The sequence below is a fragment of the Lutjanus erythropterus genome, chromosome 2 (assembly GCF_056507025.1).
Source record: "Lutjanus erythropterus isolate fLutEry1 chromosome 2, fLutEry1.hap2, whole genome shotgun sequence".
NCBI lineage: Eukaryota > Metazoa > Chordata > Actinopteri > Lutjaniformes > Lutjanidae > Lutjanus > Lutjanus erythropterus.
Genome location: NC_139318.1, coordinates 24,055,967 through 24,079,873, shown reverse-complemented (window position 1 = coordinate 24,079,873; position 23,907 = coordinate 24,055,967). Strand labels below are relative to the sequence as shown.

The following is a 23,907-nucleotide window of genomic DNA, read 5'->3' as shown; positions in this document are numbered from 1 at the left end:
TGCTATTCTCTAACTGTCTGTGTGCCATTTGTTGTTGAGCAGGTAGTGTACAGCGGGTTTTTAGAGCTTTTTACCTGAATAGAGTTGCCTGCTGTGACCAAAAGCAACGTTATAGTTGAGTGGTGGTAGAGTGGTGAGGATGAACCAAATCAGTACTTCACCAGCTGAAAAAATCATAACAACAAGCTTTTTTTTTTTTGGTACATACAGTCCACTTTCGGTCACACTACCTTTATCAAACCCTGACTGTGAGATCCTGTTTTCCCCAGAGTGTGTTGATGAATTTGTGCATTTTTTACACTGATTACTTATCTCCCCCCTAGGCAGTATAAAATGCACTGAGTGCTTTCATCGCTTATGTGAGCAGTGTGTTTGGCTAGTTATTAACACACAAATGTTATACCTTCAAAGTGCTTCTTTCTGTCCTTCACAAAGCAGCCGCTCAATCACACAGGAAACCATCTCATCTAAACTATGAAATACATCTGCCCTACCTTCCTACCTGCTACTGAACCCTCACAATTGAATTAGGGAAAATGTATCCATTCACATGGCCTATTTCATTATATAGATATTTTATAGTGCTCATTAACATGCTGTTTATTTACACTGATCACAGATTTTCCACAGACAGAATCTTCCACATCTAGTGTCTTGTGTAAATTGGGACGTCATTCACATCTTGAAAAAAGTATGAGTAGACACATGGCAAACAAACACATATCTCACTGTTAGTTGAAAATTCCTAGAAGCCCTGCTGTCAGAGACGTCCAAACAGTGAGGAGGGAGGAGAATTCACTGGTGTATAGCACACTCTATTGGTTTGTCTTTGTAGTGCTTAAAAAACGAATCCACACTGTTTATCACCGATGGTTAAATCAGCTCCATTTTCCACTCACCCATACCCAAATAGCTCATTTTCTCACACTGTTTGCAATAATATCAAAGCACTTGTTTACCTAATTGCAGCTGCACTGCGGTGGTCGTGGAGCAGAGTAGAGGCAGGGTCTGATTAGAAGATGATTAATGGTGTGTGTGCAGAAACCATGGTGATGAAGAGACCCTCAATTTTGTGTTGTGATTGTGTCTGAGGTCTGTAGATCCTCAGCTTAACAGATGCTAATTCAGTTACATCTGGTACGTCTCCTGTTTGGTAAAATAATCACTTTAATCAAAACTGGTATCATGAGTTGAACTGAAAGACAAATATCACAGTAGTATGCTGCCAATTTAAAATTCAAGCAATAAAAGCGACACAGACATACCCTACCAGCTCTGCTGATTTTTGAGTCAGGAGAAGACACACTTAAAGTCTGGTTTGTAGTGTTTATGCTGGTGACTTGGTGAAATCAAAAAATCTGTATACTTATCATGGAAATATTTTGTGTACTCTGACAGCTTATTGATGGTGGAGCTTTATTTGTCACAGTGAAATGAGCTGTGTCCGGGGGTGGGCTAACAGGGGACTTATTATTATTTCATTACCTATTTATTTGTGTGGATAATTTCTCTAAGTGAAGTTTGAAAAAATGATTTGTCAGGTGATTTTTGGTTGGTGTTGTGTTTTGTTTGTTTTGTCAGGATGCTTCTAATACTCATTTCATCCAGAAGTTCAACAGTCTGCTGACACACAGCATGTACTTTGTGTTGTAAGTGAAGAAAATAGGAATACGTTCGGTCCTATTCAGGTAATAAGGTAATGGTGCACTTGAGCCTCTTGTGGTGAAAATGAGTATTACAACAACAAAAAAAGCATCCAGACAAAAAATAAATAAATAAAATCATCCTGATCAAAAAAAGAATAAAAAATCAAGTGCCAAATTTCTGTTTTTACAAACAAAAAGGTACCTAAGTAAAATAATGAAGACTTTTCTTTCTCACTTGCCTCTCAGGACTTCTGTAGATTTTGCATTGCAGGATATATTGTTAAGTTTCAAATGTTATTGTAAAAATGTGAATACTGCACACTGTGAAATCTGATCACTGTGTGCACGCCCAGTCATAATTTTGGTTGGATGGCCACTCGCTACAGTAAGTGTTTCAAACATCCATTGTGGATGCTTGGGATCTACTGATTATTGAACTGTTGTTATTTGTTTTTTCTTTCTTTGTATTTATTTATTTTTACATGTTCAAAATTTATATATTGAAACACACACACACACACATATATATACATATATTAAAATTATAAATTAATTAATTCAAAGGTCCAGATGAGGTGGACAGTGATTATGTTAAATATCAGTTAGTTTGTCAGTAAGACTGTCTTACTTGACAACAGAAATTTTTGAAACAACATTCTTTTCTGTGTAATGTTCCTTAATCCAGTCTCATTCCTGGTCACACTTTAGACGAACAGATATCAACTGATGAGATTCATGCTATAACTTCATGATTTGATTTTATCTTTATTTTTTTATTTTTTTTTTGCCAACTGCAAGAAGTATCAGTGTGTGTGTGTGTGTGTGTGTGTGTGTGTGTGTGTGTGTGTGTGTGTGTGTGTGCGTGTGCGTGTGTATGCATGTGTGTTTGTATGCATGTGTGTGTGTGTGTATGCATAAGTCTTGTCCGTGTTGTATTTCATCTGTTTATCCAAGATTAGGTATTTGATATCTTTTGAATTTGACTGGTCATTCCTCTGCAGCTATCCAGTCTGATAAGATTACAATGCTTGTGTACAGAAATATCTGGCTCAGTAGGTGACCTTTGCTTCTACAGTCGTCTGTGATCGAAATAGTATGTAAACCACATTCAGGATTTAGACATCTGGAATTAAACCTTTACAGTGAAAGTGTAGAGGACGCACAAATTATGAATGTCAGGAAAGAAGCAGGCAAATATTCTCTCTTGAAACATAAAAGATTAAAAGATACAAAAAGGTACAAATCCAAAAAATACACACTGCCATTTTCCACTTGGCCACACATGCAACTTGATTAGATTTGAGAGAAGAAATCAAAGTGCTGAGCTCCAGCAGTCACACCTGGCCTTCCAGATGTTTCTGGGACAATATGCTCATGTCTCTCTAATCTATTTTAATTAAAAACCATGTCAGGTTGAAAATACAGAGCAGTGTGTCATGAATAGTGATGAGATGGATAATGATTTAAAAGGTCCTTCAGATGGGTCACAACAAGAGATATGATGGTCATCCAGTGTCTGATTTGCATTCATAGTTTTACATCTAAATCCATTTGATTGTTCCTTTTCTCTTTTTTTTCATTATTGTATGGACACAAGGGTTTGTGAAATCCAGATCTCACAAAGCATGCATGTTGTAGTTTTTTTTTTTCCCCCTGTGCCCTCAGAAGCTGACATATCAGATAAATAACGTTTGCCCTGTTGGTCTCATTATTAGGCAGCTGTGAGAGGAAAATCAAATGAGGCAAGAGAGAACAAGTATAAAGAGAGAAATGATTAGTAATCCAGGATGATATCTTTATATTCATATGGGTAAAACAGTCTCACAGCATGCTTGTGCCGCATGTACTTTGTTGTGCGTGTACCTGGTAAGAAAGCTAATGTAGTGTTCATTGCAAAGTCTTAAATACACAACCACAGTTATGTAAGACAGCCATACAGCGAAATGGTGTTTGCCATTATTTGCTTTAAACCACAGTGTTCTTCTTTATTCGTCATGTGTGCAGATTGTGAAAGACTAATACAAACAGTAGAAGCCATAAAATACCACTTTGTTACCACTCTCAGAGCATTATCAATGTCCTGCAATGATTTCCATTGTAAATTCACTATCTCTGCCTCACCGTATCCATGTCACTAAAATAGAAGTCCATATTCACAGGGACTTGTACTAACTTACCCTCAGCCCCTATTCACATGATAATGAGCCTCTATCAGAACTTATAGGCTGTGTGTATGTGTGTCAGTTTGCATATGGAAAGCAGGCATGAACCAGAATTACTAGACTCCAATCAAGATCTAAAGCTAAAGCATACAGCCAGCCGAAAGGCCCTTGTTGCTATGTGAGTCACAGGCTCACTCAATTTCCATGACGACACGGGCAGATGACATTCACCATCTATCGGCATATCTGTTGCTCACAGGAACTCCGAGGTATTGTCCCTCAGATTCATGAGACGCCGCCCTGTTAGTGCTCTGAAGGGATTATTCAGTGATATGGGGACTCGCACTGTGCTGCTGTTCCAGTTATTCCTTAGACATAAATGACCACAGAGTCAGTCACATGTATACATATTGTTATTGACATGAACATGAAATGATACACAGGAACATATGAACATACGCATATGGAATACAAATTGTTCCTAATTACAACATAGTAAATACAATAAAACCTTTAATAAATATCCATCCAATAATGTTATGCAGTTACTCCACAGATTTTTTTTTTACATATATAAACATATAAAACATTTCTACAAACATTATTAAAATCAGGCCAATTGTAATATGAATGGAATAGAATATGCACAGGGGAACATTTATCAAAATTTCAATATTTCATGTTACAGTACAGACATAGCACCTTGACCTAAAATGAGAAAGCCTTCCTGAATTAGTCAATAAAAGGCACTGGGCATTCAAGATGTATTTAAAGGATAGGTTCACATTTTTTCAAGCTTATCTTAAAGCTGCTACAAGAAACTTTCATACGGTTTTGATTTTGGAGGCCCCCTGCGGACAAAAACCAAGGAGTTTCCACTGTCATAACCAAAAAATATAACTGAGGGAAATCTCATCCTGCTTCTGCTTTAACATATTACTCATGCAAATGTAAATATAGGCTTCTAGTCAGCATAACATAAATAATTTCAAGGACAATCTAACCCGATAGCAGGTATTAAGAAGTAGTAGAAATAGCCAATCTTCTCACTGATGGTCTTGTTTGCTTATATAGAGACATACTGACTGACTGTTTCAATCTCCTCGTAGTACCTTTAAAATAATACTGAAATTTCCATATGCACATTGGAAGGATTACTGGCTGCTGTAAGTGTTCCTCTTGTCCATTTTGTCCCCAAAGAGACCCCTCATGTTGAGGGACAAACCCAGAGACATGCAAAATAAATAATTAAATAAATAAATAATTAAAACAAAAACAAAAAAAATGATTCAATATAATATAGACTGAGTTATCCAAATCATTTTCGCACAGAACAATGGTGGAATAATATTCTTAATATAGAATATATAAGGGCATGTCAGTATCATTTAAAAAAGACTTCAAATCTGAACTTATCCATTAAGGGGAATATTCAGCACTTTAACATGGATGCCCAGTCGGTGTTGATGGTAAATGTAGTCAATTAAAGCAATAAATTCCTCAGTGTGTGCTATATTGACGGAGAAAGCTCTCCTGCAGCAAAATCTGTTGTTCTTCCTGCATCCAGTGATGTCATGCTGATGTAGTTGGTATTAAGGAAGAACTGCAGTCTACTTCCGCTTTGATTTCTAGTCTCTATAGCCAGGGTGCATGCTATATGAGCATTTTTGTCACCTAACACTATATATTATGGCAAACAAATAAAAGTTGAAGGCTATGGTGGTGATGCATGGCAACATGAGCTTGGGCATCAGAAGCTCATAATGCATCCTGATACATTCTGACACTTTGTGAACAGAAGCTGTCTTGGTCAACATAGCAAGGAGTGGGAAATGTATAGCTTCAACTGAGTATATTTACCATCAACACTGATTGGACATCCACATGAAAAGTGCCAATTTTTTTCTATAAGACAATAGGGCCAGCAAACATAAAAAACTGACATGGTCTATATATTAGCACTGTAGTCCATAACTCATGCAAGTCAATGTCTAAGCATGCTCCTCAGGTATTTGTCCAGGGATCTTTGCCCCTTGGTCTGGAGTGTTTTTGGGACGATGGTTGGAACAGTTGGACGGGGATTCAGCTGTGCTGCTGGTTCTCTGGATGAACTGGAGGAAATTCTCCTGAAGGGAACCCTCATGGCTGGATGCCCCAAACTCTGCCGGCTGTGTCAAGCAGCAGCGTCGAAACTTTACCAGCTCTTCTCTGATCTGCCTGTTCAACAGGCCATAAAAGAATGGGTTAACTGCAAAGGAAGAGTAGGCCAGCCAGGTGACTGCCTCCTCCAAGTCGCCAGGGCTCTGCATGGAGCCAGTCAGAGACATCTGTAGGTGGAATATGAAGTAGGGCAACCAACAAACCAAGAACTGGCCCACAATGAATACCAAAGTCAGGGCAGCCTTGCCACCACTGAAGGCCCTTTCTGGAGATAGTCTCTGGGGCAGAGTGCGGGTCGTGGTGATCATGGTGGTCTGGCTGTTGATGGAGTCCGAGCGGTTCTTTGCAGGGCTTGAATTTGCCCATGTTTGTACAGCAGGGACTTGCTGCAAGGCTGCAGAACGAGCCACCTTGTACACGGCGCAGTAAACAGCAAAGATAACCACTGCAGGAACCAAGAAACAGACAACACTAAAGAGCACAGCAAATACACTTCTTAGACGACTGTGGCTCGCATGGAGAGAGCAGTGACCTGCAGCGATGGAGCTTTGAGGTCCATAAGCTGGCCATCCAAACAGCGTGACCAAGGCTAGGAGGAGTGATTTAAACCAGATTAGGAGCATGACACCAATAGCAAGGTTGATGGTCATCTTGACCTCATAACGCATGGGGTGGACGATGTAGAAGTACCGCTCCACACTGATGGCCGTGATGGTGAGAATGGACAGACAGATGAGGAAAACATTCAGAAAGATGTAAACCTGACATTCCAGGACAGTAAACACCACGGTGCCAAAAAACGGCGAGCTGGATATGATACCCAAAGGCATGAGGAGGATGGCACACAGCAGGTCAACTGCACAAAGGTGACACACAAATGCAAACCTCTTCAGGTGGGGAGCACGAGCAATGGCCACCATCACACCAGTGTTGGCCAACAAAGCAATGAGGTTCAGGGTCACCATGCAGAACAAACCAAAAAGGTCTTTGATCTGGGACTGGGAGCTCGTGACAACACCCACATTGGCAGGGACCGTAGGATTGGGGTCCCATGGGGCAGTGGTGAGATTTGTCACGGAGTGATTCGGCACAGAGGCGACCATGGGACCAGTTTTTTCGGCCATTATTCATTCACAACATCTTCCATTTGTATCTCAGATGTCTTCATATGTGGCTGGCCTGTGTTGAAAAGACAGAATACAGATATTTATAAACATTGTAATGGTAGTTCATACATGCATTTATCTATCCAGTGATTTTTCACTCCTTTCCTATGCTATCATCTACCATATAATATATAGAAATAGTTTAATATAGTTGATTATTATATGACAATTCTGATCAATTACAGCTTTCTACGTTACATTATTTTTCAATAGCAGGCCACTCAACACAATCACAAACACAGCACCACACTCTGCTACTGGATATCAGACTTCCTTACAAACAGACCCCAGACAGTTCAGATTGGAAGTTTCACCTCCTCCACTCTAGTGCTCAACACCGGAGCCAACAAGGGCTGTGAGCTCAGCCCCCCTCCTGTTCTCCATGTCCAACCATGCCTGCAGCCCCCGACGTGGAGAAAACTCTATTACAGATGACTCCACCACCACCATCGGCTGGACAATAAGACTTCATATTGGGAGGAAATCAACAGTCTTGCAGAGTGGTGCACAGAAAACAACCTGCTGCTCAACATGAGCAAAACCAAGGAACTGAGTGTTGATTTTAGAAAAAAGGAGACAAAGACGGACACCCCTATCTATGTCAGTGGAGCTGAGGTGGAGCAAATTAACAGTTTTAGGTTCCTGGTAATCAACATCACAGAGAATCTGCCATGGACATCACACATCTCCACCCGGGTAAAGAAGGCTCAGAAACAGCTGTGTCTCTCATGGGAACTTGAGAAGTGCCTGCACAGAACCCAGAGGACACTAAAAGACAAAACCCACCCTAACCACAGCCTACTGCCATCAGGTAGGAGACACAGTATCTACTGCTGCACCAGGCCACTCAATTTATCGTTCGCACTCCACGATATAAATTTGTTTGTTTTAAACTTACCTAATCCAAATCAGTCAATCAATCAAGTTGGAACTATGTAGAAATTTAATGTCATTTCATTTAGTGTCAAATTTTTGATTTTTAAAAAATAAGTGCTGTGTAATGAGCAGGATAATGTGCAGTGAGTAAGTCATCGTGGCAAAATAAACCCCATCACATACATACTGATGCAGAGGGTGGTCTGATTATTTAATATCAAGTCGATTAATTAAAAACTATATGACAATTGAATTTCCACTGTGGAAGGATAATTAGAAACATGAAAACAGTTGCTCACATGCTTTAAGCGTAAACAGACACACTTGGGTAAATAGGAAACTGTTTACAGAGAAATGAACAGCCTTTGTTATGTAAAATCAGTAGCAGCCCCCTTGAGGGCCATTCTGCACTGTTGTTGAAGATAAGAGTCGTCAGGACAATAAGTCTGAGTGCTTTGTTTTAATTCCAGCTGCAGTCTAATGTGTGTTTCTGTAACATTACTCTTGAATTTAATCTAAGAATCCATGAAGATGGAGTAACAAACAGCATCACGTACAGCCAAAGGACAGCTTTTACAAGTAAACAAAAGTTGTTGTGCATGTCAGTTTTTTTTGGACATATGGACAAAAATGAATTGTAATATTATAATCTGTTAATATTGAAGAAATGAAATCTGTCCTTTCTTTCAGAGTGCCAAACACAAGACAAAAGGCAATCAAAGCTTTTACCCGCTCCATCTTTAAAAGCTCTGAACTCAACTGTTCAATCAGTTCCAAGACACAGAATTTCTTTCATCACAGTATGTCAGACTGTTCCAGCAAATAAAGCGGTATAGTTAAATAAGTTTAAGTTTTCTGTGTGTTCTCATAGCAAATATAAGAAATACCTTCATATCTCATTGTGTGGTAAAACAATGACTTTCTCTGACAATAAAATTATGTTTAGATTTCCATCAACAAAAATAATGATTAAAAAAATAGCAAAGACTTACCCATGATCCACTCTGGCACAGTTGGTGGTGACATGGTGACATGACCAAGTTCCTGTTGAAATCCCACATACAGCGTGTTTTAATAGGCCCAAACCAGTGGAAGCCCAGTTTAACTTTTTTTTTTTTACCCCCAAAATAACAGTCCACCCTCCAACTGAAAATTCATGTGATAAATCCCAGTTAACTCAGTGTTTGAGGTTTGGTTCTTTTGTAGAGAGGCTCCAGAGGTCCATACTCATCACACATGTGTCTCAAATGAGAGAAGTGCTGATCACTGACTCCATGATGGTTAAGAATCTATAATCTATAGTATAGATGGTAAAAGATGCTTCCTCTCTCTCCTCCACTAACACTCTCACTCCTGTCCTGTGCTGTGTATGGCAGTGACTGTCACACATTGTATTGTGTGCGGGTTTTTTTTTTCTTCTTTCAAATAGACACACACTTCACTGTCCCATTTCCAGAGACTAGTCTTCCCCTGGGTCCTAAATTCCACCGACTTCAAGTGGAAACTCAGTTTTTTTTGTTATTGTAATCAGAGGCAACTGTATATATTTATATCTACACAATGCAATCATCACATGTAATTATATCTATTCTGAAACCATCCTGTGAAAGCTAATCACTGTGCAATTATTCATTTTGCAGGTTTAATGCTACACACCGTGTGCGCATTATAACTGTGCAATTATCCTAAACAATCACCCATGTATCCGTCTCAGTGAAAGGTATACATAGTGTACATAGTTTGTGTATATTGTTTTTTAAATTTTCATTTTATTTGTTTTTTTATTTAGCTTTTTCTACCTGTACTTTTGATTCTTACTGTGACTTACAAGTGAATTTACTCTTGTGGGAACAACTAAGTTTATTTTATCTGGAACATTAATAGAGAATTGAACTTCACCACTGTTAATAAGTAAGGGATTGACTGTTTTATATATAAAACTTAAAATGCGCTACAACAAATTGCCTGCTATTTTACATCTATAAAGATGATTGTGTGTTTTTTTTACTCCCAAATCACTTGTATTCCATAGCAGTGATTCTCAAGCATTTCTAAATTAATAAGCCCCCAAATCCTGTCTTCATAACGCTACATACCATGTACCCTACCTGGATTTAGTTTTCTTATTAAATTCATTTTAATGTGGAAATCTTAAAGGCAATAGTATTTGTTTCAACAAGTATTCATATGGGTTAACTCTTCTGGCCTATAATTTTGGCAGCCTCCAGGAGCTAATTAGTGTTACAAAATGCAAATAACGCCTTTCATTTCTTGCAAGTTTACCACAATCTGATCACTAGAGTCCAGACAATGATTAGAAACATCTATTTTTATCTGAATTTAACCAAAGCGTCATGTAAAACTAACTTGATAGTCCCGTTTATGTTTATTTCATAATAAATTTGTAATAATAAAAATCACAGGTTGAACACTGGATGATTACTCTAACTTAAAGTCACAAAAAACATGACTATTTAATAATACTTCCAATTTGCTACACAGACGTAAATCAGCAAATATCTAATCGGATCTGATTAGCTTTTTTAAGACTATTAACTGTATGTAATTTTATGCGTTCACACACCAACACTGACATCGTTCTGTAGATATATTACTGCAATACAAATAAACTGTATTGCCTTATATTTAATGTAATCCAGCAGCATATTGATGAGTACAGCACAGTATAGTGACTACTCTATAAACTGTAATGCGGAAAAAACTAAAATAGAAAGTATACAGAAGTCTTCAAGGAAAAGATCACAACAAGTTGGAGGGGCACTTTACTTTATTAACTAATCATTGATTCAAGTAGTGTCTTTGTGCAAAAATGCTGAGGCTGAAGGAGCTGCTCATTACTGACACCATAAAGTGGTTTTTGTAACGATGCTAGAAGACCAGCTGGGCAAGAATTTGCCCTGGCCATTCATGATTTGCATGTTACATGATTTACATTACTTTGCATTGCGGGAGCACTTCCAGAGTCTTCTTTTTTAAATTGCTCAACAAAATATTAGAAGCATACCAGTGTCTCAACACTACACAGATTGCACTTTGTACTTCTGGAAAGTAAACATATCTCTGCATATAACTTTTATCACTGCTCTACCATAAAACATGATTACAAATAATTTCACTGCAACAGCAAAGTAGAAAGGTACAGCATGCAATTAGAAAACAAAAAAGTGTTAACATCTAGAGGCATTTTAGAACATTTAAAAATCAAGATAAATTCAGAAGTGGAAAAGCAATCTTTTTGATTGGACTGAGAAAAGTAAATAAGATACAAAGGAAGTGCAGGCCACCACATTCAGGCTAGTTCTACAGTGTGCAAAATATAAGGCACAGAATTTATTTAAGTCAGTTATCCATCATGGTAGGAATATTTGCACAATTACTGTTATAATAATGACATTAACCCTATTTTTTTTTAAATAAGAAAACAGTGTAGCCAAGCGTTTTAGGAAGCCCCTTAAATATAGGGAATGAGGAACTTTTTTCTAGCAAAGGACCTGCTTCTTTCCTTGAGTTGAATTCTTATGTCATGTGCAGTTCCAGCAGGTAGCGAAGGCGACACTGGCTCTCTTTGTAGATCAGATATTCACTGTTGCTGAAGTAGCTATCCTTGAACTGGGGCTGATCTATAGGCTTACCCTGAGGCACACCAACCTTCTTGCCCTCCATGGTGATGAAGGTGTCCGCAGATGGATCTGAACAACAACAGATGGATCTTAACAACTTTACCAAACAAAAGATGCTACATGATGTCATATCACACAGATGTTTTCAAATGCTTTAACCCTCTAAGATACATTGTTGCCTCACACAACTCACATACGCACAATGTAGCCTAAATTATTGTGCTTTTTCAGTCTCTGTCACATGGTTCAGCTCCATCATCTCTGCTCACTAAATGGTATGAAAACTTCTTTTTCTGTCATTTTAGACTCTGGAAAAATTTAATTCACATTAATTGATGAGTATATATGAGTACATATACATATATATTTTTTTTTCCATTAGTATTGTAATACGTTTTATTCACGTTTTTAACAATAACTCTTAATATCCTTTTTCTATTCCTTACCAATACTGTGTTGCTTTAGCATAACACATTCTTACTTGGTCTATTGTATGACAAAAAATAAAAAACATTACAATTTTTTTTTTTTACCAACTGACATCATAATGGATACCATGGATGGTTTTATCAATGTTGGAAAAGTTGTAACAAAATTAGCCGAGTAGAATTTTTACTAAAATATATGATACAACATGATATTGAAGATAATAAACTATTTCTTTTTGTGCTTGTGACCCATGAATTGCTGTAAATAGAACTTTTTTACTTGTGCAAGTGTTATACCTGGTTCCTGTTGTCCCCGTGCCACCACGCTATCGTAGCCTGCAGGAGCCTTTTTCAAGGAGGAGTTGTCTTTAGTGATGGTGTATTCTTTGCCGAGGGCTACCTCATTCAGAAACATCACTCCAGTGTTTTTAGAAGTACGCACTAGAAATACATGGAAGAAAAATATAGTTTTCCAAACACCACATTACTGTTAAGATTGCAATGTTATCATTGTCTTATTCAGTCCTTGTCTTTTCATACCGTAACCTGCAGACTTGCTGTTTTCAGACGCAAAATAGATACCGCGACCGACACGGCCGCCTGAATGGGGCATTATCCTCAGACCGCTCTTCAGGATGGCTGCCACCACTGCTATGTTTGTACCGTGCCACAGCAGACGGCGGTTCTCCAGACTGTCATTCTCACTAAACCGCTCTCCCTGCAATATACAACACGTACGTTAAGTCACAGGACTTCAATCCACTGTATCACATGAAACAAGACTGACTCTAATTCTTACCTCAGTCTCTCGATCAACTTCCCAAACATTGTTAATTTTTATTTTCCGATAGCCACCATCAGTTGCTTTCAGGTATTTCTCTATGATCTTAAAAAGCGAAAAAAAAACAAAAAAACATTAATATTGGTGGGCAAGAGGGCAACATGAATGGAAGATGACCTGAAATCAAGTGTTTTGTACTTAGAAACCAAGGGGGAAACACCACTGTACATATTCAGTGGGCCACATATCCAGGAAGTACACCTGAAGGTAGAAAACTTTTTCTGCCCCAGCCAAGCAATTCTCATTGGACAGAATGCACGCCATCCTTGCGTGTTGTATCTTGTTCTATATATCTACAGTCATTTCATCACCCAATTGGCTCAGCCACAAGGAATGTACAGCCCAGTTTTGCAAAATTGTTAAAAGCCATCAAAAATACTGACTTTTCGATTAATAATCTTTCAAGAGAGACTCACTCCTAAGAATTGATTTTTTTTCCCCAACCCCAACCATTTTGTACTGGTTGACTGGTGTTCACACTGTTTTGAACTCTTGGTGGCGATATAAAATCTCTATCTCTTACAGTAACACTTCTACTACAGTCTACTGAATATTTCTTTCAGTCAAGCTTCAGGTCATTTTTGGTTGTTTTAATAATTACTGTGTGGGTTTATTTTCTCTTTAATTTAAAAAAATGTTTATCCTTAATGAATGTTGTCTACCACATTACAAACAAAAACATATTCTGATCAATTTTGCAGATTTTCATTCTTGATCACCACTGGAAACTGTATAAAAAAAAAAAAGAAAGAAAGAAAAACAAATCTGCAGATTCCCACCAGGTTTGTTTTTCGGGCCTGTTTGTGACACAGCAGTACCTTGTATGTTTCTGTATTCTTGTCCATCAGAGTGAGCCTGCATTTGAGAGAATTGTAGTCCTGGTCCAGAGGGTGAGGAACTTTCTCTATTATCTCCTCCTGAGCCTTTTCAGTCTCTGACTTCAGAGTCTGGGCGAGCTCGATATCAGCCAGCACCTTTACAGAGCATGGAAAGGGAGAGTGGCTTTAGGACTGATGAAGTGTCAGAAAACGACAGCTGATTCCAACATACAATCTAAAAGAAAATCTCACCATAAGCATCTCTTTTTTTTGGTCCACAATTTCTTTGCCATTGATGGTTGGCGGTCTGTTCCGCCCAAAGTTGTGCGGGATTGTGGTGAAGAACTTTGAGGAAAGTTCTTCAAGACGTGCATTTCCTTTTTTTTGGTTCATGGCTGCCTCGATCTCCTCCAACACTTCAAAGCCCTTTGCAATCTGCATCTTACTGAGTTTGCCTAAAGGCATCTTCTTGATATCTGTAACACACACACACACACACACACACACACACACACACACACACACACACACACACACACACACAAAAGTTATTGTATCTTTTCTTCATTTTTTAAGAAAAGGCATCTCACACTGTGGATCTCACAATTTATCTAAAAAAAAAAACACATTACATGAAGGCAATCAAACAGGTTTCAGTGAATATCTTTATTTTTTTAATATTTGTGTTAATTTCTTTAAGTGTGGCAATTTGAGATTATGTCCAGTCTTGAGACTATCTGTGAAAGCATTCTGTACTGCACTACAAATGTACACTGACTGTGTAATATCAGTATTCACTCAGGTGTGATTTCATTTCAAGTGTGTAATATCAACATTTCCTATGTGCAATAGTGTAAATTCAGCTGTTGAGTCTGTTTCTTGTGTATATTGTATATAATGTTCAGATTTTTTTAAAATATATCCTCTTGTTTATAATGCTTGTTTACTTATTTATTATTTCTTGTTTTTCATTGATGCTTTTATTTTGCTACACACTTTGCTGCTGTAAGACTGTAAATTTTCCCATTGTGGGATTAATAATGGGCTCATCTCATCTCATCTCAGAGCATTCTGAGATCACTATCACAGTTAAACGGGACCTGGGTGCAGACATGTAGGTCCTGCTGCTGAGAATTACTGGCCTTGAGGGGCCAAGTTCTGCTCAGCTGATGATGATGATGATGATGATGATGATGATGATGATGACCTGAGAGTGCTGTCTCTCCAATAATGGCCCAGATCAGCTGATCCAGCTCAGATAACTCGGACACTATTTTTTTTTTACATCAGCTCAAGACAATGCCCCACCTATTACCTTTACATAGGGATTAGTGGGGTATTTGCTTATGCACATTAGGAACAACCGGCAATGATATTGTCATCAAAGCTCAAGACACTGATCAGAAATGTCCAAAATACTGAGTTGAGAGGATGTGATGTAAATACAGACTTCACCCTTTGGTCAATCATTTACAAGTCACTTTCTGCTCTCTCTGATCTCCATTTTCCCACATTTCTAAGCAAAAGGCTCAGAATTTTTTTTAAGTGCCACCACCTTTAGAGCAACAGACACTTTTTTGTACAGGCATGCTACCAAACAGGTAATTATGTACACTGAACGTTAATAAGCTGCATGAACCTGTTTGTATGAAAGGGCTGGTAAAGTGAGACACACCCACCTAGGTTCATACATTCCATCGCCTCCTTGAACATGTCATTGCTGAAAATGAGCTCGATGAGCTTCTTTGTAGGGGCGTTGAGGGTGCAGGGCAGGACGTTTTTAGTGCCTTTGACAACCTTTCCGTCAACACTGTCCGCCTGCAATACAAAAAAGAACAGCCAGTGAGATTTCCTTACACTGAACTGCAAAGGTTTAAATATTTTAAAGCCCTCCATCAAGTTCTTCGATGAGGTCCGTCCTGGACATTAGTGAGTGATTTCATGAGATGATGCTCCTAGCATAAGTTTCATGTGTACATTTATATTTACCTTGACCTCAGCATCCTGCTCTCCATCCACCTCGATCAGGGTGTACTTCCCAGCGTGAGACACAAAATTTGACCGATCGCTCCAGTTGTTCTTTGTTTTGTCCTTAAACTTCTTCTCAAAGTCCTTGACAGCACTCTCGGCGTTATTGAACGGGCTAAGTTTGCTTTGTCCCACTTCCCCCTGAATTCAGATTAGAGATGAGGCAATCAGTGGTAATTTGCAAAATGAAGAACACTAACATGAGCTGTCAAGTCCAGACATTACCGCCACATTGTATTAAACATCAGCAGTTATAATAAATTATTCCATTAATCAAGATAATTAATATATTCATTACAAAATACTGCTGCTGAAGAAATCTGTTTCAACAAGCCCTTTAGGAAAGGGAACACGAAAATACACAATGAAAAGAAATATAAGAAAATATAAGAATAATGGGAATCAAATAAAGGCTGTTATGTCAGTGTAAAAGTATAGTAGCTGGTCATATTAAAAACTCTTAAAAGACCCATAAGCAAAAAAGTACAGTTTAGTAGGAAAATATTTCAGGACAAACACTTACCACTCTGCCCCATCTGTTCCATGAATAATACTTGTTGTTAACGTGGATAACTTGAATGACATAAAACTTATTATTGTTATGACCGATGTTTGTTTGATTGAGCATGCAGTCATAGTCCTCATGCACCTGTGGGAGACAACACAGAACATACTGCATGATGTATCTTTCTCTTTAAATATGACCACATAAAATTGAGGCTGCAGCTGACAATTATTTCCTTTGTTGATTAATAAGTCTATTATTCTGCAGATTAACTGATTAGTTTTTTGGTGCCATAAAATGTTGATCAATGTTTCGTCCTTAAATTTCATTTTGTCCACAACCCAAAGACGTACAGTTAAACTTTATAGAGGAGTAAAGAAACCAGAAAATATTCATATTTAATGAACTGGAATCAAAGAATTTTGACTTTTTTACATAAGAAATTACATGAGTGGATTAATCAGTTGTGAGAATAATTGGCACCTAATTTAATGGTTGAAAACTAATCAATTGATCCTTGCAGCTCTATATAAAACTCAGTCTAAGTGAATATATACTGTGAGGATACTAAGTGTTAAACAGCATCTTTCTTACCTCTCCACTGCCTGACAGTGAACAGTGCTCGTCCACCTTCCTCGTCCCCTTCACCTGTGGCCCTGCAGCCAGAAGAGCCTCTTTGGCAGAGGTGAAGGCATCTTTAGTCTTTGTTGCCTCCTCCTTTGCCTTCTTGCCTCCTGCCTTGGCAGCTGCAGCGGCTTTCCTCTTTGGTGGCATGATCCTGACTGAATGAAAAACCCTGCAGAGAAACTTGTCTCGTTGGTCATGTGGGCATGTTGCCTGGACAAGTTCAGACATGCCTACCTACACTGGACAGCTGACTGTCCATCAACACAACAGAATGAATCCTGCACACATGCACGTGTACTTACTGAGTAATTACCAGTCAGATACCGTGTACTACCACAAATAATCTCAAATCAGCAGTAGTTTGGAGGTGTTTTGGAACCAGGCCGCTGGAATAGCCTCCTCCCTTCCTTGTTTATTCCGATGACCTGAATTACCCTCAGCTGGAAACTCACCTCTTTAACTTGACACGGTGTCAGTCGGGCTGGGACAGAGGACAGCAGGCGGACAGACAGACAGACGGGGACTCCTCGCAGCTTAAGCTGTCACTTGGCTGTCTGTACGCAGCTTACTCACAGTGATTTTCGGGAAGTTTATATTCAGTTTACAGTCAGAGGAAGAGGAGGAGCTCAACTGTAGTCTATTTTTCCTTGTTGCTGTTGCTGCTGCCGGGATGGAGGAGCCCATGTTAACTAACGGCGACACCGCCACCTAGCGTCATATCCCGGTATGTGCTGCTCTCATACTGGGTATCCAGTATAATGTTTCCATAACAGAGGGGAAATCTCATATTGGCCTTTTAACTTCCACTGCACACAATTATTATATGCGGTACTGCAAATAAAAAATAATGATCGTGCGAACAAAATTCACATTATTCATAACTAACAAAGAAAGTAACATTTTAATGTATTTTCATGTAACAATCATCCCCTGATAGTGTTGCAACTGTCACCGAGGTTGGGGTCAGTTGAAACATCAGAGTTCTTCCTTTCAAATAAATATTGTGAATATAATGTCATATGTAATCATTTTGTATGTTCACAGCTGAGGGTTTATGCTTTGGCATTTTTAAAGGATAAGACAATAAATAGTTTATCTTGCTAGTGAATATAAGAAGTGTATACAGCCAAGTTTTGTTTAAAATGCTAACGCTGTTCATCAACTTCAGAAACGTTAATGTGGATTGAGGGCCCAACTACAGCAACATGTTAACACGTTTCCTGACTTTCACTTATCCCAGTTCAGTCAAAAGCTGTTGTTTTCAATAGTTTGAGGACTGGTTCATATTTAGTTTAAGTCCCAAAAGGCAAAATAAATATATAAATGAATAAATAACCTGACCTCCTTCATAGTTAAACTAAGCTCTTAATGTATGGCACCCTTTTCTCTAATAAAAAAACATGTAATGTGCTGCATTTATCTGCTAAATTCACAAACACATCAAAGAAGACAACTATATAGCTATTCATACATGTATTAGTAAAGTAAACACAGGTGTTACCACTGATACTATAGGTTCATAGGTTAACTGGGTCAAACAGAGTAAGGGTGCCGCTATTGTGCATGTCAGCTCACCAAACAGACTCTGTTACACTAAATGGAACAGGACCTTATAGTATGATTGGTAACAGCTGTGTTTACCCGACTCTCATATCAATAGGGCTGCTGTATAAAAGGTCTGTTGCACAGCTGGGTAGTGTGTGTCTTGTGTGTAGCAGTTAAATTAAAAGGTTGTCTTGATAATGACTAATTAAAATTATCTACATATATATTATTCAATGGTATCATAGGTGGTGCCAGTGGCCACAATTTCCACTGAAGTCTCTGGTGTTTGATCATGAAATTGTGTTCTCTGTTTAAAGAAATGTTAATTGGATAGACTGTGGATTTGTCTGATGAAAATGATGGTGTCATTAGCTCAGGTAATATGGTAAAATTAAGTTTGTTGGTCAAAAACATTTCCTGAAGAATATATCTTAACATAATTATGTTTCTAAATATTTAGTTTAATATGGTGGGACTCTTTCTTTAACCTTTACAGTCAAGTTGACACTCTTGTTCTTACAATCACAGCGAGGAGCTTTTGCAGTATATGCTGTACCTGGTTTATATAATAGCAGTAATTTAATGATGGCCACTGAGCAGATCTAATAAAGTAAGACAGTGTTCTGATTATCAGTTCACTTCCTCCATATGCAAATACTCTATTTACAGCAAGCCCCGGGGCTGCCTACATGTTGCAGTGTGCAAGATCAGATCAAACTATTTGGACACTAGATGGCAGTGTTAAATCACAGATACTGGATGGCTCCACGGTCCAAGGCATCTGCCTCCTGTACACAGGGGTAATGACTGCTGTGTGTATTCCTTGGACAGCTTTCGTGGATTTTATCCCATATCAGCAGATGATGATATTTGTGCTGGTAATTTTCATGTGGAGAGACTGTTTGGTCTTGGCAGATGGTGTAGATAGAAGCTAATAAATATTAGACAGCTCAGATTTCAAACCCAGGCTGAGTCCAAACTTAATTTGCAGTAAAATCAAATATTTTAAATCTGAATTTCACTTCTTCTGCAAGTTTATACATGGCTTTATTTTAAGGCTGTGGCTCAGGCAAAGTAAATAAATGCAAAGTGTAAAAAGCTTTGTCCAAGAAGGCTGAAAAACACTGTATGTGTGCAGTTAACTTAACATATTATAGATATAAAGCTGCTTGCAGCAGTAGGCAAGAATGTAAATGACGTGTAACAATTTCGTATAACATGATGTTTGGTAGATATCTGCAGGTTACTAAGATTTAGAGCTGCAACTAAAGGTTATTTTCATTATTGATTAATTTGTTGATCATTTTCTTGATTTATCAATTAGTTGTTTACTCAGTTTAGTGTAATAGAGGACTAAATAAACCAGAAAATATTCACAGATAGAGAATTTTGTCATTTTTTTCTTAAAAACTGACTCAAAATGATTAATCAATTATCAGAATAGTTAGAAATTAATATAATATTTGACAACTGATTGACTGACTAATTGTTGTAGCTATACTTAGTTTAAAAAGATAATTAAATTTTCTCAGTGTTTACGGTATCAAAGTGAGCAAATCAACATCTCAAAGCATTTTTACATGTACTGTCCTCTGGAATATGCATCTCTAATGATGTGCAAAGAAATAGTCAGACTATAAGTCGTCTTCGTATTAATAAAAAACACATTTTATTTACATAAATTACAAGAAAGCACAAACTGGTTCACCAAAATCTACATTAAAAACGTCTTGTATATATTACATTTAACAGATTTACTATAATTCACTCCATTGTTGCAAGTAGAATCTTCAATAAAAACAAGGGCTATATGCGATTTTACTGGCATCTCATTTAAAATCGCTACGAGTCAAAGAACAAAATAAAATAATTGGGACATTGTACTCACAGCACTTCGAGGACAACAAAGTCAGGACGATCGTCTGTGTGACCTCTTTAATATCTGAGACACCTGATTCAGGACTAGTGATTATATAACTGTTTACAATGTTTGGCAAAGGAACTCAGCTAATCTTCACAAGGAGGACGTTGTGGAGTCCACCACCTCTCGTCCGTTACACACTGTTGGAACAACGTTGGAGGCAGATGCTGCAAAACATAAAAAAAAAAAAAAAATACTGTTAGTTATTTTGTACACTTCTGCCATTTCTTTCCCACTGTGCTTCTGTACTGTTAAAAGATGGGGTGACCATGATGAATTAGCAGTATAATAATCAAGTAATGAAATTTAGTGTTAATATCACATTTTCCATTAATTATCCAAAACAGTGGGTGCCCTCTGTCCTCCAATTACTGATTTATAAAAATCACAGAACTGTTCAGTATTTTATCTGATTCTAACTGATTGCTTAATCGGACAAATTAGCAAACTTTTAAGCTTTTTTTCTTTGCTGGACCAGGAATGATTTGTGAAAAGTTGAAGACAATAAAACAGCCAGTCTTAGAATTGCGACAGAAAAGCAGCCTCATATAATGAAAAAGTAGTTCATAAAAGAAACATAGGGCTTGAAATGTTGATAATCGATAATTACTTATCATTTTTAAGGACCTGTTTTTAATAAAAAGGAAAAAGGTTGAACCACTTTATTTTGAATGTAATTGTCTTACTTTGAATTTAACCACTTTTATTTTATCAAGGCATACTGGTAATGGCCTTAAAGATGGGGTATGCAATTCTGCGTTATCTCACTGCCCCAATCTCCCCTCCTGTTTCCCTTGTGCTGTGCATAAACATGAAGGCGACTTGTGGCTGACTGCCTGAAATAGTGTGCCTCGGTCTTGGCCACTTTTTGTTTCCCATTTACAGAACTAGCGTTATTTAAAGTTTTTTAAAGTATGCACACAGAATGGACAGCTAGTGAACTGTATTGGAGTAGAATCACACACTCCACCTTTAACAGACTTTAACAATATAGGCGAGCTGAACTGTCCACTTTTATCAACAGTTTGCACCTATTTTCACTCTCTCTTGTTGCGTCACATGTCGATGGTGCAACACCACACCTGTTATATACTTGGCTGTTTGCATGTCACTTGTAGTACACTCCATGTTCAAGATCTGTGTATGAACCAGGGCATATTTGTCATGTGCTTTTATTGCTGCATTTAAGTGAAAATATAGACCATTTTATTGCAAAACGTTCTTATTGCTTTTGATGAAGTGCCAGTTGGTGATATACATCATTATTGTGTTATTGCCCAAGCCTATAATAACGTCCCATTTCAACAGAGTTATTATTACTGTTTTTCTGTGATAGCTCCAGTGATGTTGTTGTATATCAGGTGTTACCTTGAGAGAAACTGGAGCCTGGGCCGGTGGTGACGCTGAAGCGGGTGGTGGCCACCCTGAGAGTGCTGACATTCTTCTGCGGCTGGAACAGGATGATGTGGACCTTGGGAGAGAAGAGGCAGCCCAACACCACCGACCCACTCAGACTGACGGAGATGCACATGGTGGTGGTCTGCACCTGGAGGGAGAAAGAAAGGTGAGAAATTCACACTCAGAAAAACAAAACTGTGGTTAGATAATAGGGAGTCTGGCTTCGAGCTGTTAGACCTGCATCTGCTGTATATTTCACAGATATTACTCATAGATTTGAGTTTATGTAACAGAAAAGTAAACTCACATTTCTAGATAATTGCTGAGAGAATCTTTTACCCCATCAAGCACCAATGTTAATTTCACACCAGTGCCAGTGTCAATGTTCACACACAGCCCAAGTCCCAGTGATAATGCTGCTATTTTCACTGACATTTCTTTGGTATTAAAACATGTTTATTCAAGTGTTTATTCATCCATAGAGCTGACATGGCTCTGAGGAGAAGGTTCAAAACAACCAGAAAATATAAAATTAACTCGCCCTACAGGCCACTAAGGCACTAAATTTGGGGGTGAAAATACATTTTTGGTGTCCCCACTGTATATATACATATATATATATATATATAAATATATATATATATATATGTATATATATATATATATATATATATATATATATATATATATATATATATATATATATACATATATATATATATATGTAAAAACAATACAGAAAAGGAAACTGTGTGTTGTGTTGTCCACTTTTCCCATGAACTGTGATGCGGTGTCTCCTGAAGGCATTTTTCGAATGAAAAACAAGCTGCACTTCTCAGCCTGTTGAGGAAACTGGTGCCATGCACCTTGATACATTACATCATTAGATGTGTTTCACTATAGCCACTTAATCTCCTGCTTTCATTTGCTCTGAATTTTTTGTTGCTGTTTTGTTTCTTCAGTCTACCTATTCTGTAAAGATCATCTTAGCAGCTTGAGTAGTCTTAGTAAACTTCAGGACTACTTTTTTAGGCCACAGGACATGGTAAATGTTGAACCTTTCTGCTTTTGTGGACTCATTCAAAGCAGTGGCATAAGATTGGGGATCATTTTGCTGTACAAGAATATTAATTTGAATAAGAAGAGATTCAGAAGTCAGAAATAAATCACAAAGACAACCTTTCATAAATCAGATTCAGGTGCAACAGAGGAGGAAGGAAGAAGCCATCAGCCGGGACTGCTAAAGAGAGGTGTTAAGCGATCTGTTTATTTGCTTGTCAATCAACTGTTTAACCCTCGCTCCTTTTCCCCCTCACCCTGCCCACATCTTGCTATGTGTCATCAGTCTGCTCCTTCATTTCCAATCTCCTCGCAGCTTCCTTTTTGTTTTTTTTTCATGGATAACAGGATACAGCCCAGCATCGTGTGGTGTGTGGCAGGTGCATCCCATTTTCACAAGGCACAGCAGGTGTCTGTCATCACCCTGAATGCTAATGTTGGTATTAAAATGATGTGGGCACCAAGTATCGCTCTGTGCACACGCTGTGCTGCAACAAAGATAACAAACAAAGATAACAGGGTAACAGCAAATAAATGAAATTCATTAGTTTTGACAGGGATGTAACTGACACAAAGTCAGTGAAACTAATTTTCATTTTCAGAACTATTTATTCACCATACCTAAATGTTTGTCGGATTCTTACTCTCTTACAGTCCATAATCACCAATTACTGTAATAATATTCAGGAAAAAGATTTTAGAAAATCTGTAGAAAATGATTTAATATTTATATAGCTGATGTTTGCGACAGCCTGAAGGCCACAGCGTACCATGTAACGTGAAACACTGAATTTATCTCTGTATCTGAAGATGTATCAAAGGTTGCCGTGTGCAATGAATTCAATATTAAGATTCCCCTCATGCCACCTCTGAAATACAGTACACACACTAACAGGCTGTGTTTCTGGGTTCAGATGTAAGTTCACAAAAATCTACCATGACCGTTTTTCCTCACTGTGTATCTGACTTGTATGTTTGGATACAGAGTAACATACAAAGGCAAAGTTTATACATAATAATCTGAACAATGCCAAAGTGCACACAGGCTAAATGTCCTCTACTTACTTCAGAAATAGTTTTGAATAA

General features: G+C 38.0%; 3 protein-coding genes across 3 annotated transcripts in view; all 3 read right to left on the bottom strand.

The window, feature by feature from the left end:
- Nucleotides 1-5,600: 5,600 nt before the first annotated feature.
- On the bottom strand, nt 5,601-9,074 carry gpr61l (G protein-coupled receptor 61-like). Its single transcript, XM_084744862.1, has 2 exons — nt 9,003-9,074; nt 5,601-7,147 (listed from the first exon to the last, which is right to left on the bottom strand). Exon 2 carries the CDS (start codon nt 7,090-7,092, stop codon nt 5,800-5,802), a length of 1,293 nt encoding a protein of 430 aa, XP_084600988.1. The 5' UTR covers nt 7,093-7,147; nt 9,003-9,074; the 3' UTR covers nt 5,601-5,799.
- A 1,706-nt stretch (nt 9,075-10,780) lies between these two features.
- Nucleotides 10,781-17,085, bottom strand: parp3 (poly (ADP-ribose) polymerase family, member 3). Its single transcript, XM_084733695.1, has 10 exons — nt 16,866-17,085; nt 16,290-16,415; nt 15,728-15,907; nt 15,418-15,556; nt 13,991-14,214; nt 13,739-13,894; nt 12,879-12,965; nt 12,620-12,797; nt 12,377-12,520; nt 10,781-11,720 (listed from the first exon to the last, which is right to left on the bottom strand). Exons 1-10 carry the CDS (start codon nt 17,043-17,045, stop codon nt 11,548-11,550), a joined length of 1,587 nt encoding a protein of 528 aa, XP_084589821.1. The 5' UTR covers nt 17,046-17,085; the 3' UTR covers nt 10,781-11,547.
- A 3,004-nt stretch (nt 17,086-20,089) lies between these two features.
- Nucleotides 20,090-23,907, bottom strand: part of grm2a (glutamate receptor, metabotropic 2a) — a 43,598-nt gene continuing 39,780 nt past the window's right edge. The window contains exons 5-6 of the mRNA XM_084733682.1: nt 21,733-21,910; nt 20,090-20,531 (exon numbers count right to left, since the gene is read on the bottom strand). Coding sequence (XP_084589808.1) covers nt 20,458-20,531; nt 21,733-21,910 — 252 coding nt within the window. The 3' untranslated portion in view covers nt 20,090-20,457. The remainder of the gene's footprint in view (nt 20,532-21,732; nt 21,911-23,907) is intronic.

Excerpts from the sequence above, each read along its gene's own strand:
- gpr61l (XM_084744862.1), bottom strand. The coding sequence starts at position 7,092 with ATGGCCGAAAAAACTGGTCCCATGGTCGCCTCTGTGCCGAATCACTCC.
- parp3 (XM_084733695.1), bottom strand. The coding sequence starts at position 17,045 with ATGCCACCAAAGAGGAAAGCCGCTGCAGCTGCCAAGGCAGGAGGCAAG. Across the intron at positions 15,908-16,289 it reads GGAACAGATGGGGCAGAGTG|GGGGAAGTGGGACAAAGCAA; the intron begins GTAAGTGTTTGT and ends ATCTGAATTCAG. Across the intron at positions 12,966-13,738 it reads AGAATACAGAAACATACAAG|ATCATAGAGAAATACCTGAA; the intron begins GTACTGCTGTGT and ends TCGCTTTTTAAG.